Below are 14745 nucleotides of genomic sequence, written 5' to 3' on the forward strand. Positions count from 1 at the left end.
GCCTGTGTCAGATCCCACATCCTCTGGACCAAGACATTATACTCCCTGAAGGCTTATGCTTTCATACTCGTCATGTCCAATTCAGAGAGCAACTCAGCTTTGTGCAATGAAGACACAACTCTCTTACCCCACTGTTAAAATATGTATTTGATTTGCTCAGTAACATTGAGAACTAACCATTTTTGTGAAGGCGCAGTCTGGACATGTCGGTCTCTCACAGCTGTGAGATACAAATAGGAAACAGAACAAATACTGTGAAATGTGTAATTCTGGTATCTGCAGATAAACGTTGATATGGGAGATGCAGATAGAATAGCAAAACTTGTGTGGAATGGTTGTTCCTCACACAATCAGTCAGTAGGGGGTCAGATAAATTCATTTTGGAGGTTTGTGTTTTTATTAAAAAAAAAAACAAAAAGACCTCAAGTCCCGTTGGCCAGCTGTCCTGGTAAATATCATGCTTGTTGTGCAAATACCATCATATCGCTTCAGGGACCAATTGGTTAAACAAAAAAAAGATGTCTGCACAGAGTTTTGGGTAGTTTTGCATGGACAAAATCATAAAATCATCAATCTACAGATCTAAAATGTATATAATGTCACACAACTGTTCAGCCTCAAAGAGCAAAGAGGATGATACTTTCTCCCTCTGAGTTTAGACTTCTGTACATAGCTCAAGTCCTTTCTGGCCTATTTATAGTGTTGGCCCTTGCAACAATGTCATCTGTAACCCGACTCCTGTTAAGTCAGAGCATGTTGAATGTCAGTTGCCAGAAACAGAATCACTGCAGTTCCTTTCCCGCTGCCTCTCTCACAGAGAGCCCCATGGAGTTTGTGGGACCACCAAGGCTTTTTGAGGCCTGGGACCTCTTAGGAGTCCCAGGCCTCGGCTCCATGGATGTGGACGACGATGAGGGTGAAATGATCATCGGCATCAGGCCCAAATGTTCCCCTCTTCCGCGGAGAAAGAGCTCTGTCACTGATGAGGACTCAGAGCCTGAACTGCCTCTCAGTGGCTCCAGGAGAGTGTCCTTTGCAGACGCTAAAGGCCTCAGTTTGGTCCAGGTGAAGGAGTTTGACACATGGGATGTCCCCACACTACGAGGGTATGAGTCCTCCGACAGTGAAGGTAAAGAGGCAGAGGAATACTTCCTCTCTCTTCACTCTTTCTCCCTTCCGCTGTCTCCTGAGGAGCTGTGCATCAAAGTGCAGGACCAGAAAGTGGAGTTGGAGTCAATTAATTTACTTCCTGGGACCACAATACTGAAAGGAGTGATCCGTGTCCTCAACATCTCCTTCAGTAAGGCAGTATATATCCGAACCACTTTGGATGCCTGGTCAAGCCACTTTGACCTCCTGGCTGAATACATCCCCGGGTCCAGTGACGGTGTAATGGACTGTTTCTCATTCAAACTAACTTTGGTGCCTCCATTTGGTGAGCAGGGAGCCAGAGTTGACTTTAGTCTGCGGTATGAGACTCCTGTGGGGACGTTCTGGGCCAACAACAACAACAAAAATTACGTGATGTTCTGTCGGCAGAGATCGAAAGGAAAACCACAAAAGGACAATATCAAGAAAAGCTGCCTTAAGTCTGTCAGGTGAAGATGGGTGTGGAGTCATTTGCCATTAAGGATTTGAAATGGTCCACAATGATGATGAGATGAAAGAGTGAACTTTTTTTTTTTTTTTTTTTTCACTTCTAATAGTTTGAATGCTTTCACTTGATCAGTGGCTTTATTATAAACAGGGCCCAAACTTAATTCAATTCTATATAGAAAACAAAAGGTTAATTTCAGGAGCAATTATTTACGGTATATAATATCTTTACACTTTAAACTAAATATTTTACATGCTGTATTTAAAGATCATATTATGTTGGTGCACAGCAATGGAGAAATATACTTTTAACAGGTTCAATAAGCATCACACCCTAATAAATACTATAAACAAAAAAAAAAAAAAAAAAAAAAAAAAAAAGTTTTTCAATCAATATTTTGGTATCTTCACCTTGTGTGAGTTGGTGACTGACAGACATAAAGTAAATAATTACATTCTTATTCATTCACAGTCGGAGCTTCTTATCTATGGACATGTCAGCTGTGGCAGGTTCACCTCAAGATGATATTTCAGCAGGTGAATTATTTATTTATTTATTTTGCCTGTTCCCCCATGCAATAATAAAATCAAGCGTGAAAAGAATAAACCACTTTTATACTTTGGCTGCAGAATAACAAATAACATATGTCTCTTCTTTTCCAGTTGAATCAAAACATGGAGAGGGAGTGAACGATAAGAAAACCAAAGAACTGTCTGACGCACAGTCAGCAATGTCAGGGGAAGATGGACAGAAATTACAGGTGAGCGAAAACTCGCCATTTCAGTTTTATTTGGCACAAACAAAATGCAGTGGTCTAGCTTATAGTTTAAAGTTTGTTTTTCTAGTTGCGTAGCAAATATGCAATAAGACGCTTTTGATCCAGCTGGTTTTGTTTTTATTTGTTTTTTGTTTTTTTTATTGCTCAAGATTATATATTCAATGTATTTTATATCCTGCTCTTGATATCCCACACCCTTCTCTACATCCGATGGATTTTTGACTATGAAACCTGTGCCTAATTTTCTGACTTAATTTAATATAACCTTAAGGACTTGAAGGCACTAGGGTGTATTCACTGTGGGACAGAGTTTGATCCCTGGTGGACTTTCTGACAGGATATCACATGACAGTAGCTTGAGTAGCACCACAGTTCTATGTTATGCATGCCACATTATGTTGTCCATTCTATTTTAATTACTGACTACTTCTATTAGTTTATGTTTCAACAAAAAATAGCAAAGTATAATCCACCAGTCCCCCCGCTATATGAGTATAACGACTCTCTGATTAACCTGAAAATATTCTCTTCCTGTTGTTGATGGTCAGATCGAGAACAGATGTAACAGCAACAGAAGAAGTCGCAGAAAGGCTGCTCGGTTGGCTCGGGTGAGGGACTACTTTGCTCAAAGAGATGAGGGCACAAAAGACACAGATAAGGATGAATCACCCCTAGAAGCAAAACAGGAAGTGCAAGAAGAAAAGCCAAAGGAAAAGCACCTTTCTCCTGAGCGGAGCAGCAAATCAGGATGCTCTCAGTTTGTTTGTGAATCATTTGGAACATGCATCAAATCGCTCCCTGATAGCACATCTGTCAGTGTGCTAGAGAAATCTGAGCGCAACAACTTAGCTTGGCAACTTAGCAACTTAGAAAGTTCTACAGATAGCCCAGACAGCCCACCACACTCAGATGATGAACCTGCTCCTGCAGAATGTCACAATGTCAACAAGCCTGACTCCATTCCTGGGGAGGAAAATTCGAAGCAAGGTGATGAGTTTACTAACAGCACTGCAGATGAACCGGTTGACAGTATTGTTTCAGCTGTGATCAGCAAAAGCCTTATTGGCCAGACACCCAGCTTCACATTTGGGACTATAGTGGCGCCACTGTATCATCAGATGTTTGACAGAGTGGGGAGTGAAAGTCAGAGTGTGGCTGACAGGGGAAACCCTGCACAGGTCACACTGACTACAGAAGACTTAAGTCATCATCCTCACACTGAGACAAAGGAGAGTAGATGCCCCACTTTAACAGAAGCTGGAAATGTCAACGACAATGTTCGGGGAAACATAGTTAAGCTGCAGGAATCAAACCAAGATGGCTCAGATGCTAATCCAAGTAGTCCTAAAGAAGAAGAGTCAGGATTGAGTCTGGAAAGTGACAACCTAAACCAGACAGATACTCTGCAGGATCCAGGTGCAATTATACAGTCAGACCAGAGCTGCACAAATACTCTATCTGGCAGTGCAGAAGTATATTCTCACATTGTAGACATTATGCATGCAGATTTGTTGAGAGCAAAAATATCCACTCAGAGACACCAGGGAGATACACAGGAACACAATAAGACATGTGACCACCAACACAAAATTACAGCAGAAACAGCACAGGCTCAGATGACAGCGGGTATACATTCACAAAGTAAAGGTCAGGAGGTCATGACCAGTCCAGAAGCGTCAGGTCGGAAAATTAGCGATGAGGTAAACCAGCTGAGCAGTGACAGTGGAGAAAATGACAAAATGGAAGACAACAGTGGTGAAATAATCAAAACAAAATCAACAGCGACAGCATCTTCAGAGGCAGATAACAGTTTAGAGGCTTTACAGGATTTGGAGCTTACTGAAATCAATCATTCAGCTACAAAAGAAACCACGGGCTGCTTTCACAGCATTTCTCATTGTGAAATCATAGGGAGAAATGATTACACAACACCTGAAGCGTCTCTCGAAAATCAGGAATGTAGAAATGTGAAAGAGCAAACAAAGTTGACTAATAATTCATATGAATGTGAAACAAAACATTCAGCTGAATCTGTGGGTGGTGGTGAGGCAGCTGAGTCACTGATAAAAGAAGTGATGGGCAACAATCGCACACCAGATGACATGTTTGCAGAGTTGAAAGATGAATATACTTCGGAAGACGAGCCAATTATTGTTTCAGGTGAGGTAGAAACAGCTTTGTTAAATGAGGAGGAAATCAGTTCAGCAGACAACACTGAGGTAAAAAACTGGGAAATGATGGTTGAAGAGGAGGAGGAGAATATGTTAACAGGTCAAGGAGAAGGCAAGACAATAAGTTTAAAGGGAGAGCTGCTCACTGCTGCAGGAGAGAACAGAACCAAGCCTGAAGGTGTTGCGGGGGTAGAGGACAAGGAGAAGGGTCGTGAAGAGGAGAGTCAGGGGATTGTGGTGGGAAAATATGGGGGGAATGTTGAAGAAGAATTCAAAAATGAGACAGCTGCAGAGGAAGATGCAGCTGAGAAGATGGAGGCAGAAGAAAAGAGAGAGGAGAAAGGTCAGACAGACAAAGAAAAACACTTTGCAGAGATACAAGAGGTCAGTATCAAAAGGACCAATGTCCAGGAAGAGGAGATGAATGGAGAGGAAGAAACTGAAATCGATTCAAACCAGGGAGATGAAGCTTGCATGGTTTGGAGGGATCAGGAAAAACCACCAAGAGTAAACACAGAAGAAGAAAATCCAAATTGTAAGAAGGAAGTTTTAGTTGAAGCAAGAGACTCAGAGATGGTAACTGCAGACCCAGAGAGAATGACAAGAGAGGACAGAGAAGATGACACTGCACAAAACCACGCTGAGGATCTTTTATCTGCTCCAGTGAGCACAGAGGAAAAGAGTGCAACTGACAAACAAAGGAAGGGGGGAATTGTACCCCTCTCACCTGAAATGCATCTTTATAAAGAGGAGGATCTTCAAAAGAGTTTGACTGCTTCACATTACCGACCAAGAGCTGAGAATGAATCCTGCGCTGTGCACATTTTAACAGATGAACCTGAAAGTGCCCAAACAAGCCACGACATGGCAGAATCTGACTCTGATGAGGAAGAGGTCGAATTGTACATGCATTGTCTGAGGGCGGTTCACGCTGGATCACAGGCCTCTAAAGACAGAGACATGGGCTTCAGCGTGGGCAAACGGCCCTCTGTGAGCAGAAGCAAACTGCTATCTACACCCATGCCTTCCATCAGCGAGTCTCTGGATGAAGAGCAGCAACTAAGCTGCCAGCACCCAGATGTGGACACGACATATTTACAGCCCACAGCTGCAGCTCTGCCACTGTCAAGTGGACAGGAAAGAATCCGTAGAAATGTTTCACAGTGGAGAAAGACTTTTTCCTGCAGCAATATCTTAAAAATATTGTTATACACCACCTTGTTAGTGATATTTTTAGTTGTGGCATACCATTATGATTTTCTTGTCTGTTTCGTGGTCTATTTGATTTCATTGTTTTGGCTCTGTTTTCAAGGAGAGGCACCGCCAGTTAAGAACAACAACAGAATTAATTGAATTCAATTGTTAAAAAAGCAAAAACAAAAAACAAAAGTAACTTTCTCAGTCTTGATATTATTTAAGGTGGACTTGTGAGATTTATAAGAGTAGAAAATGTTGCCTTGAGACCCACAAATGTCTATAGGATTGGGGGATTCCTTTCCCCTTTCAGGAAACACAGCTTGATATTTGTATATTTAGTAATGGTCTATATAGATAACATATGACATTGAAGAACAAAGGATATTGAGTGAAATGTATGGCACATATCAGAGTGAGCGCTGTGCATTCCCTATGGGTGGATGATAACTCTCTGTTAAGGAGAGTAAGAACCAATTTTCTCTGAGGTTGTGTACATAAAAGTTAATATCGACTCAGCCAACAGGCTGTGGACCATTGGTCATGCTGATCACTTCTACAGAACATTAATGCTCTTCGAATTGTGTGTTGCTGAGTGGAGTATTTGTGTAATTTTTTGTAAGTCTGGAATAAATAAATTGTAAAATAAACAAATGACTCACTGTGTTCCCTGAGTTTTTGTTTATTATTACTAATAGCCAGCTCAAATTAGTTTTTCCTCATCTATTTCTATACTTCTTTTACTAGCCCTCTCTGGGAAAGGTGGGCCCCTTTCCAAGATGAAGTCGTTCCAAAAGGAAGGCCAACCTTGAGCCAAGGCCACATGCATTTCTGACATAGTATTGGTCCACAACAATAAATCTAGCAAAGCAGAGAACTCCCCTGACAGCTTTCAATGCCTGCTCAAAGTAGTTGAGTAATTAAATAATAACACTGAGCCAAATTATGGGAAACTATATGGGTTATGGGTAACTATAGCACGTAGTCCCTACTTCCTGTTTGAACTCTGGCTTTTTGCTGTGTTTTGAGCTGAACAGCTGCAGGAATGAACTCACCAGGGGATTCCAGGGCAGCCCGCTGTGAGGATTACCTCTCAATTTTGCCAAGGCAACATTTTAAACATCAAAAGAAACAACAAAGGATTTTTAACAAGTCCTTTTTAACAAGCTGGGGTGACTAAAACAGACTGATATTTCATGCAATGTTTAAAACTAGGAAGTATTTTAGAAAGAACTAGTCATGCTGTGTTCAGTGTAAAAGTCATACTCATGTTTATCTAATGGAAGACACAAGAATTCGAGGACATATTTGGAGCAGTTCCATTTCTGGATGAAAATAAAGACATCATTTATGATTTTGTTGGTCTATCTCACGCCTTTTCTTTTTACTACTCTATGTAAGCAAGTAAACAGTGCTCATGTGCTTTATTTTTGGGAGAGGGGAAAAGTTATGCTGTCAAGGGACTAAAAAGAATTTATAACTAGAGTTCAGATAACCGAGCTTTAGATACAGTCACACTTGTCCTTACTTTACTCCAAATCCAGTTTTTAAATCGGGATTAAAACAGCACAGATATTAAAAATTCATTAATGTTTTCTAAACTATGACTTTTTCATTGTGGTAACAACAAAGTGAATGTATTTAATCTAAGATACTTGATACATACCTCAAATCACTGCTGCTCCTTCATTATATTAAATCCACTTGGTAAAAGCACCTCTTTTTTAAGCAGAGGCGTACCACAGCATCCTGAAAAAAATAAAAATAAAAATCTGAAATTATAAATATGATTTAATTCCTGTTAATGTACAGTATTTTGTGAGTCTCTACTTCCCTCATCTGTTTTGTTTGTGATTACATTGCTCCTTAAAAGATGTCCTGAATAACCTACATTAACCCCATACAAATCTCAATTTTAGATATTTAGGGTGTCTCTCTTCGAACCATCCCCACGTTTTTTCTATATTGCAGTATTAGTGCCAAATCACTACAGTTTATATGAGCATGTTGTTTTAATCCATTTTGCAAGGACTAAATGAGAACTTGAAGTAATGAGGGCCTTTAAAACTGTGACATTATTCACAATTTATGGGGCATAGATACTTAGGTAAGTAAATAATTGGTTTATGTTGTGAAAAAAAAAAACATGTTAAAAGGAAATGAGGGCCAATCTCTAGAGAAATAAACAAATAAATTATGACATTTATAGCATTTCAAACAAACTCTTCGAACACATTTTTAAAAAGTTTGTCATTTGCTGTATATTATCTGCAACGACAAGATTTTTCCATCATGTCATGACGTGTTTGACTTAACTTTCAGAGTAGCGGTATTTACAATCTGCATTTAAACGTCTCCGTGCCTGTTATTGGTCGGCGGACTGTCAGTTCCGCGGCGAGCCTGTCAACACCCACCAATCAGCTCGCGCGTTGTTGGCCAGTGCGCCGGTTCGCCGGTCAGGTTGCAGCTCGGAAAAGGGGAAGCAACTGGCGGAGTCGGCATCGGCGGTGCGGTGCTATGGAGCCCAGGGAAGATGTCGAGACCGGGGTGACGGGAAACCAGCGGGAGCTCTTCTACGTGCCCATTCCGGACGAGCCGCCATGCAAGAGGGAGCAGGAGAAGTTGTCTGGGGTCGTCAAAAACGTCCACAGAAAACTGCGCAGGAAATACAGAGAGGGTAAGCTGCCTCCGTGGGCCCCTGTGTTTGTCTGGGGCCCTGCAGCCGTCCGGCTAACACTCTTCGTTCGCCCCGCAGAAACCTAATGAAATCTTGATCCTTCGGGAAAGCTCCTGCCACCTCCCCGCTCCCCGCTAGCAGCCAGTGTCTTCCTTGCCTCCTCCCCAGCCGGCAGCACTGGGGAGAACTAGGCCTTTAAAAGCTGCTTCACACTAACGCTAGACTCGCTGCAAAGGTTTGGTGTCTCTACTGTAAACATGTATTATCTCTCTTCACGGACCATCTGAGACCTTTTATAGCTTTCTAATGAGACACATTAACTGCTGACAATGAATGACTGGAGCCATTATGTGTTTTCGGTGTGGACTGAATAAACATCTGCTTTCACCTTTACAAGCCCAACTAGTGTTATAATATCTGAATCACAGTTAGACAATGGACCTGAATTCTGATGCAGGTTTTGGTGTATTGGTAGGTGTGGGATGGAGGATGGGAGAGGGAGAGGGAGAGGGGAGGTCATTCCTAGAAGTAACAAAACCAAGGAACCCTTTTATTGACTGATTGTCTGTTTCCAGTCAATTCAAAACCTGACAAATCAATGTTCTCCGCACTGAGGGAAAACTTTAAAAATCTGGTTTTGCCTCTACAAAGACATCTAGCAACACTGACAACATTAGCAGATATGACTATAGAGATCAATTAATAATATCTCATAGCTATTACCCAGTCTATGACTCTGGCAAGCAGTTTGCTTTTTTTAGCACGCCAATGTAGGGTAAGAAATTTGGCATTGTGGCTTTCAGAGTCTGCACGCTGCTTGCAGAAAGTAGATTGATTGCTCGTGTCCGAGGGAGTCATCTCTGTCTTGGTTCCTATTTAGGAGTTAGAGTCTAAGAGAGAATTTGAAATGGGAAGTTTGGAAAAACCCTTACACAACCCATGCGCACTGTCAGATGACATCTGAGCACGTCTTTGCTGCCCAGAAGAAGAAACTGGCATTTCTTTTACTCACTGAGCCCTCACCTACTGTATGTTACAGCCATGAGTTTGCAGTTTAAGACTGATAGTTTTTTTTTTTTGTTGTTGTTGTTTTTTTTAAGTTCCAAGCCCAAATGCTGAAGTGACCTGTATTTAAAAAAAAATTGCTACAATACCTATCCTAACAGAGGCCTTATGATGGTCTTTCACTGTACCCTGTAATTTGTATTCTTGTTCCGGGGAAATGCACAATGCTGCCAGAGACTGTGTTGGAGGACGACATGGAAAAAGGCAAATTCACAGCAGGTGCAAAATCAGAACAATGGCACAACAGTTTTAAGGCAGTAGGATTTATTTGACCAAGCATAAAAGCCACAAATATCATGATTTAGTTTGTCTCCTGCTTGAATGCATATGGCAAAGTAAATAGTAGAAAGAAGCTTTTAATGCACCTTTAGAAGAGACAAAACAACTCACTAAAATATAATTGCTGGAATAAATGTCGACACTTTCTCTTGTATTAGCTTTACTTTTTTTTTTCAGATTTTGATTTACTTTTCCACCCCAAAAAACAAAACATCGCCATTATTTGAAATCCTTTAAATCGACACTGGATCAAGTCAGGCTGGGAATAAAGCATGTTGAATCAGGAAATATTCACAGTGAGAGAGACTAGCTTGTTTGTTTTGGAGACAGCAGAAAGAGGTCGTTCTGCTAACAGACCTCATGATTGGTTAATAAGTAAGGCATGATCAGAGAGGCTTGGCACTGAATTACAGTAGTTATGCTTGTGTTGCTGTTTACCACCACTCCTTGTTGTCCTTTCATTTCTGTTAATCTGATGCAAGAGTTTTTCCTTGTGGTCATGGGATTTCACCCTTATCACTGTGTTGGCCTATGCTGCAGACTGTAAACATCTCAGAAGCTGTGAAGATGTGCTAAAGGGAAATTTTTTGGGACACAATTATTACTGTGAGATGGCACCAAAAAAAAAAAAAAAAAACAGAAACAGTTCCACTTCTGAGACGAGTGCGCATGTAGGCAGTGTAGCAGCGAATGGGGAAATGTGGTCTGAGCTTTTTTAGCAGGTTTTTCCACCGGATTACAATCATGTTTTGGTGCTAAGATGGGGAACTGAAGTATTTTCTGAATGTTTGCTAGTTGCTGTACATTGGCATGTTGGTCTTGAAGAGAAGAAAAGTAAGACTTCAGCTGCTGACACCACCAGTAGTTTAAGATAACTTTGACATTGATAACTCATTTCTGAAAGTTGTGTTCTGATTCTCTCCTTTTTTTCCCTTCAGTGGGGGACTTTGACAAGATCTGGCGTGAGCACTGTGAGGATGAGCAGACACTGAGTGAGTATGCCCTTGCCATGAAAAATCTTGCCGACAACCACTGGGCCAAAAATTGCGAAGGAGAGGGACGCATTGATTGGTGTCGCAGGTACGCCTGACTTCAAATGTCTCTCACCTGCAGCTTTTACACCTCATGATGGTAGAATCCAGCTCAAATCCATAGGACATGCTAATGCCAATCCCAGTATCACAGGAAGGTTCTGTTTTGATTCCACTTCTGCAGTGTCTGTCAAGAGTATTTTTTGGATGGCGGGATGAAAAAAATGTTAGAAAAGGATGAGAAGAGTGCAGCTCTTGGCATGGGTCTGACTGCATCTGTAAGTGCCCAGCCATACAGGACCATCCCCAGGTATGTTACAGTATTTATTTATCTGCCATAAATGCAGATCCTAGAATTTATATCCCTATTCCTTACTAAGTGTGAAAACTATAAAGAATATACTAAAATGTATGGTATATGGCAGTTACTGCACAAGGAATTGGCATTATTGTTATATAGAAGAGGAAAATGATGAATATGTGCACAGTCTGGCATCAATCAAACAACACCTTTTGAAATCCCCTTTCAAATTAAAAGCAGATTTGAGTAATTCCTGCTTTTTGGAGCTTCTTGGACTATATTGTACAATAAACCAACAGCTTGTATTGTTCTTGAGAATGCATAATCTTTTATTGGTTTGAACAACCAACTGCCTTGAGCAGCTAAGAATGATTATTTAGAAAGAATTGGTGGCACATGTAAAAACTGCAAGATCTAAATGGTCATTCATCACCACAGGAGATGCTGGATTACTTTTCACATCGCCTATGACATTGCCACACTTAACATTTTATTAAATTTTAATATATGTATTTAATATATGTAATATGTATTTAAACAATACAGCCCATTTTGGCTGTATTGTTTTAGTTATGGCAAACAAGATACAATTGTTTTTTGTGTTAGTTGAGCATTGCTGCCAAGGAATAATACAAATATTTCAGCAATAGGCCGTTTTGTGTAGTTGTTAGGTGTTGTTAGGACAACAGTTTGAAGTAAGGCAAAAATGATAGTTAATGAACACTTTAATTAGGTTTTTTCCCATTCATATACACTTTTTAATAAATACAGAAAAGTAGGCCCTCCTAGTTGCCATGTCGTGCATTGTGCAACAGACATTATCTTCTTGTTTGTTGGCATGTTGTTTCCACGTCCATGTTTCGTTTTTTCCTTGGGTAGCTTGTCAAACCACTTGTCAATAGAGGCCTGCTAGGAGTTCACAGCTGAACTTTCTGTTATGATGGTGCTTTCTTAGTTTGTTAATATGGTGCTTTGTCAGTTGCGAGTCAGAAAAAGTTAGTTACATGTCATAGTTGTAATTATACACCAAATCTGAACAAATCAGTCTTTTTGATTTGAGCTACAAAAAAAAGGTTAACCCCTTATCAGTCAGGTGATGGAAATGATTTCATGCTACCTGACTGATCTAGAGGTAAAGTTACAGAGCACTCTTGGGCTGGGTACGGTAACAGCTTTTAATTAACATTTAAATTCTAAAGAAGCTAGTCGTAGATTTTTCTATTGCTGCACAGCCAACCTTAGCATTAACAGCTGTGTATTTACAACTCCAGAGGAAGCATTCAGCTGCCAGTTCAACATCTTCCTTTCCGAATCACCAGCATCTGTCTCTTGGGGTGAAAAGCAACAACTGATGTTTACTGGTATCTCCATCACATCTTTTCTTGTTCTGAAGTTAGCATGGTAGCCAGCTAGCCCTGGCCCACATTATCATTTTTTGATGAGGGGCCTACTCGGATGATACAATGAGCTTAGGCTGTATTATAACATCCTGCCATGTAAACCCGATGGAGGCTGAATATCTTGTGAGTTGGCAGTTACCAAGACCTGATCCCAGCAAGAAACGACATTCCTCAGCAGAGTAAACAGAGGGAAAGACATAACTAATGAATGTCACTAATTTATAGCTTCCATTTGCTTCCATTTGACATGCTAATTGAGCGTGTGGACATATATATACATTATCAGCAATTGTTCTTTCTGCTCATTGTGTCATGTTAAAAAGTACTGTATGTTTCCTTCTTTTTTTTAAATAAGCTTTTATATGGCAGAGTTGTCAGGAATTCAAGTTGCTCTTTTTATATATAATGTTTATCAACAACATCCATAACATTAAATATGGATGAACTGTTGCAATTTAAATCTAGTACTGTATGCCTTACATGTAAAAGGGACGCCCATGTGATACAAAAGTTCCACATTTACTTCTTTTTACATGTAATTGCTACATTGACAAGTTTTTCCTTGTGTTGCAGTTCAATTTCCCAGCTGGGGAAAATGCGTCTCCTTGATGTGGGAAGCTGCTTCAACCCTTTCTTGAAGTTTGATGAATTTCTCACAGTTGGTATTGACATAGTGCCTGCAGTTGAGGTATTAGTGCTTACTCAATAAAAACAAGCATTTAAAATGCTTGTTGACTTATATGTGCTGTGCTGTCATTACAAAGCAATCGAAGTAATCGAAACACCAGAAATGACTCATGCAGGAGTTTATGGTTATTGAGCTTGTGAATACATTTTGCAGAAAAGCAGAACAAAAACATTTACACCTTCTGCAGCTGCAAGTCATGAATTTAAACGTGTGGATTTACATTATTAGAGGGTGTAAAAGATTGTGTTTGAACCATGAATTGTGCAGAGTTTTCTCCTTTTCCCTCCTACAGAGCGTGTACAAGTGTGACTTCCTCAACCTTCAGCTCCAGCAGCCTCTGCAGCTGGCTGGCGATGCAGTCGAGGCTTTCCTCCGCCAGCTTCACAACCCCATCGACGCGCTGCCTGCTCAGCTCTTCCATGTGGTGGTCTTCTCGCTGCTCCTCTCCTACTTCCCCTCCCCATACCAGCGCTGGATCTGCTGCAAGAAGGCTCATGAGCTGCTGGAGCTGCATGGCCTGCTGCTCATTATCACGCCCGACTCTTCCCACCAGAACCGTCACGCCCTCATGATGCGCAGCTGGCGTGTTGCGGTGGAGTCGCTGGGCTTCAAGCGCTACAAATACATCAAGTACTCCCACATGCATCTCATTGCCTTCCGTAAGGTGTCTCTGGCCACAACCAGTGACCTGGTGTCACGCAACTACCCCGAGATGCTCTACATCCCTCAGGACTTCCACTCCAACGAGGAGGAAGACCGTGCCGACGTGCCTGTGCGCTCAGAGTTTGAGGATGACCAGCTGGCTTGGGGCTTCACGGAGTTACCTGACACGCCCTACGATTCGGATTCTGGAGAGAGCCAGGGCAGCACTGTGCCTGGCTTCCATGAGCTGGAGGACCCCATACTGCTTCAGAGCTAGGTTCAACCAGCAACCCCACCGTAACTGTCACCTCCCCTTCAACTGCTGCGCTGCCAAATTTAGCCTGCTGCATTCTTTTTCACCTTCTCTTCCCTCTCCTCAAAACAATGCAGTTTGCACAGTGTGACAGAAAGAAGTTTACAGGTTATTTTCTCATATCCACGCTCCTCTGAGAGTGCACACAAACACATACATGCACACACAAACCTGTGCACATACGCACACACTAAGATGGATATATTTTAATAAATAGCTAGGTTTTTTAAGTGTTGGAAGGTGAATTCCCTTGAGATATCTTAACTCTCCGCTCCTTAATTTCCATCCCAATTTCCAATCAGCTCTCAATAACAAATGTCAGCTTGTCTACATTCTGTACTGTCTTTTATCTTTCATTCTCTATTTGAATAAGCTAGTGTGGCAGGCTGCTTAGTATAAAAGCCAAATACAGCAACCCTAGCAGTCTGATCGGAATTTGATTGCACTGGAGAGACTGAAGTGGAAACGACTGGACTTGGTACGCTTGCTTCTGTGACAGTCATGCAGCTAGACTCTCAGAAGATTCTTGATGTGCATTTAGTTTTTCAAAACAAAAAAAAAAAAACAAAACAAAACAAAAAAAAAAAAAAGAAAGGAAAAAGAAGTTAA

At 41.1% G+C, this 14745-nt stretch overlaps 2 protein-coding genes across 3 annotated transcripts; both read left to right on the forward strand.

Moving 5' to 3' along the window:
* The first annotated feature begins 825 nt into the window (after window positions 1-825).
* ppp1r3ab (protein phosphatase 1, regulatory subunit 3Ab) lies at window positions 826-6823 on the forward strand. Its single transcript, XM_029522548.1, has 6 exons — window positions 826-1598; window positions 2069-2133; window positions 2260-2357; window positions 2924-4769; window positions 5379-5626; window positions 6770-6823. The coding sequence occupies exons 1-6, from the start codon at window positions 826-828 to the stop codon at window positions 6821-6823; spliced, it is 3084 nt and encodes a 1027-aa protein (XP_029378408.1).
* Window positions 6824-8199: 1376 nt separating this feature from the next.
* On the forward strand, window positions 8200-14745 carry samtor (S-adenosylmethionine sensor upstream of mTORC1). Of its 2 annotated transcripts, none has more exons than XM_029523860.1 (5): window positions 8200-8417; window positions 10700-10841; window positions 10977-11102; window positions 13067-13181; window positions 13474-14745. In XM_029523860.1, the coding sequence occupies exons 1-5, from the start codon at window positions 8258-8260 to the stop codon at window positions 14098-14100; spliced, it is 1170 nt and encodes a 389-aa protein (XP_029379720.1). In that variant the 5' UTR covers window positions 8200-8257; the 3' UTR covers window positions 14101-14745. The 2 variants fall into 2 exon arrangements, with proteins under 2 accessions (XP_029379720.1, XP_029379719.1); XM_029523859.1 differs by having other exon boundaries at window positions 10977-11070; window positions 13005-13181.

This window comes from Echeneis naucrates, chromosome 16 (genome assembly GCF_900963305.1).
Source record: "Echeneis naucrates chromosome 16, fEcheNa1.1, whole genome shotgun sequence".
NCBI lineage: Eukaryota > Metazoa > Chordata > Actinopteri > Carangiformes > Echeneidae > Echeneis > Echeneis naucrates.

What these genes read in the sequence shown, in the direction of transcription:
- ppp1r3ab (XM_029522548.1), top strand. Translation starts at nt 826, where the DNA reads ATGGAGTTTGTGGGACCACCAAGGCTTTTTGAGGCCTGGGACCTCTTA. An exon ending in GAAGGGTCGTGAAGAGGAGA is followed by an intron (nt 4,770 to 5,378) that starts GTCAGGGGATTG and finishes ACATTTTAACAG; the next exon opens with ATGAACCTGAAAGTGCCCAA. An exon ending in TAAGCTGCCAGCACCCAGAT is followed by an intron (nt 5,627 to 6,769) that starts GTGGACACGACA and finishes CTGTGTTTTGAG; the next exon opens with CTGAACAGCTGCAGGAATGA.
- samtor (XM_029523859.1), top strand. Translation starts at nt 8,258, where the DNA reads ATGGAGCCCAGGGAAGATGTCGAGACCGGGGTGACGGGAAACCAGCGG. An exon ending in GCATGGGTCTGACTGCATCT is followed by an intron (nt 11,071 to 13,004) that starts GTAAGTGCCCAG and finishes GTGATACAAAAG; the next exon opens with TTCCACATTTACTTCTTTTT. An exon ending in ACATAGTGCCTGCAGTTGAG is followed by an intron (nt 13,182 to 13,473) that starts GTATTAGTGCTT and finishes TCCCTCCTACAG; the next exon opens with AGCGTGTACAAGTGTGACTT.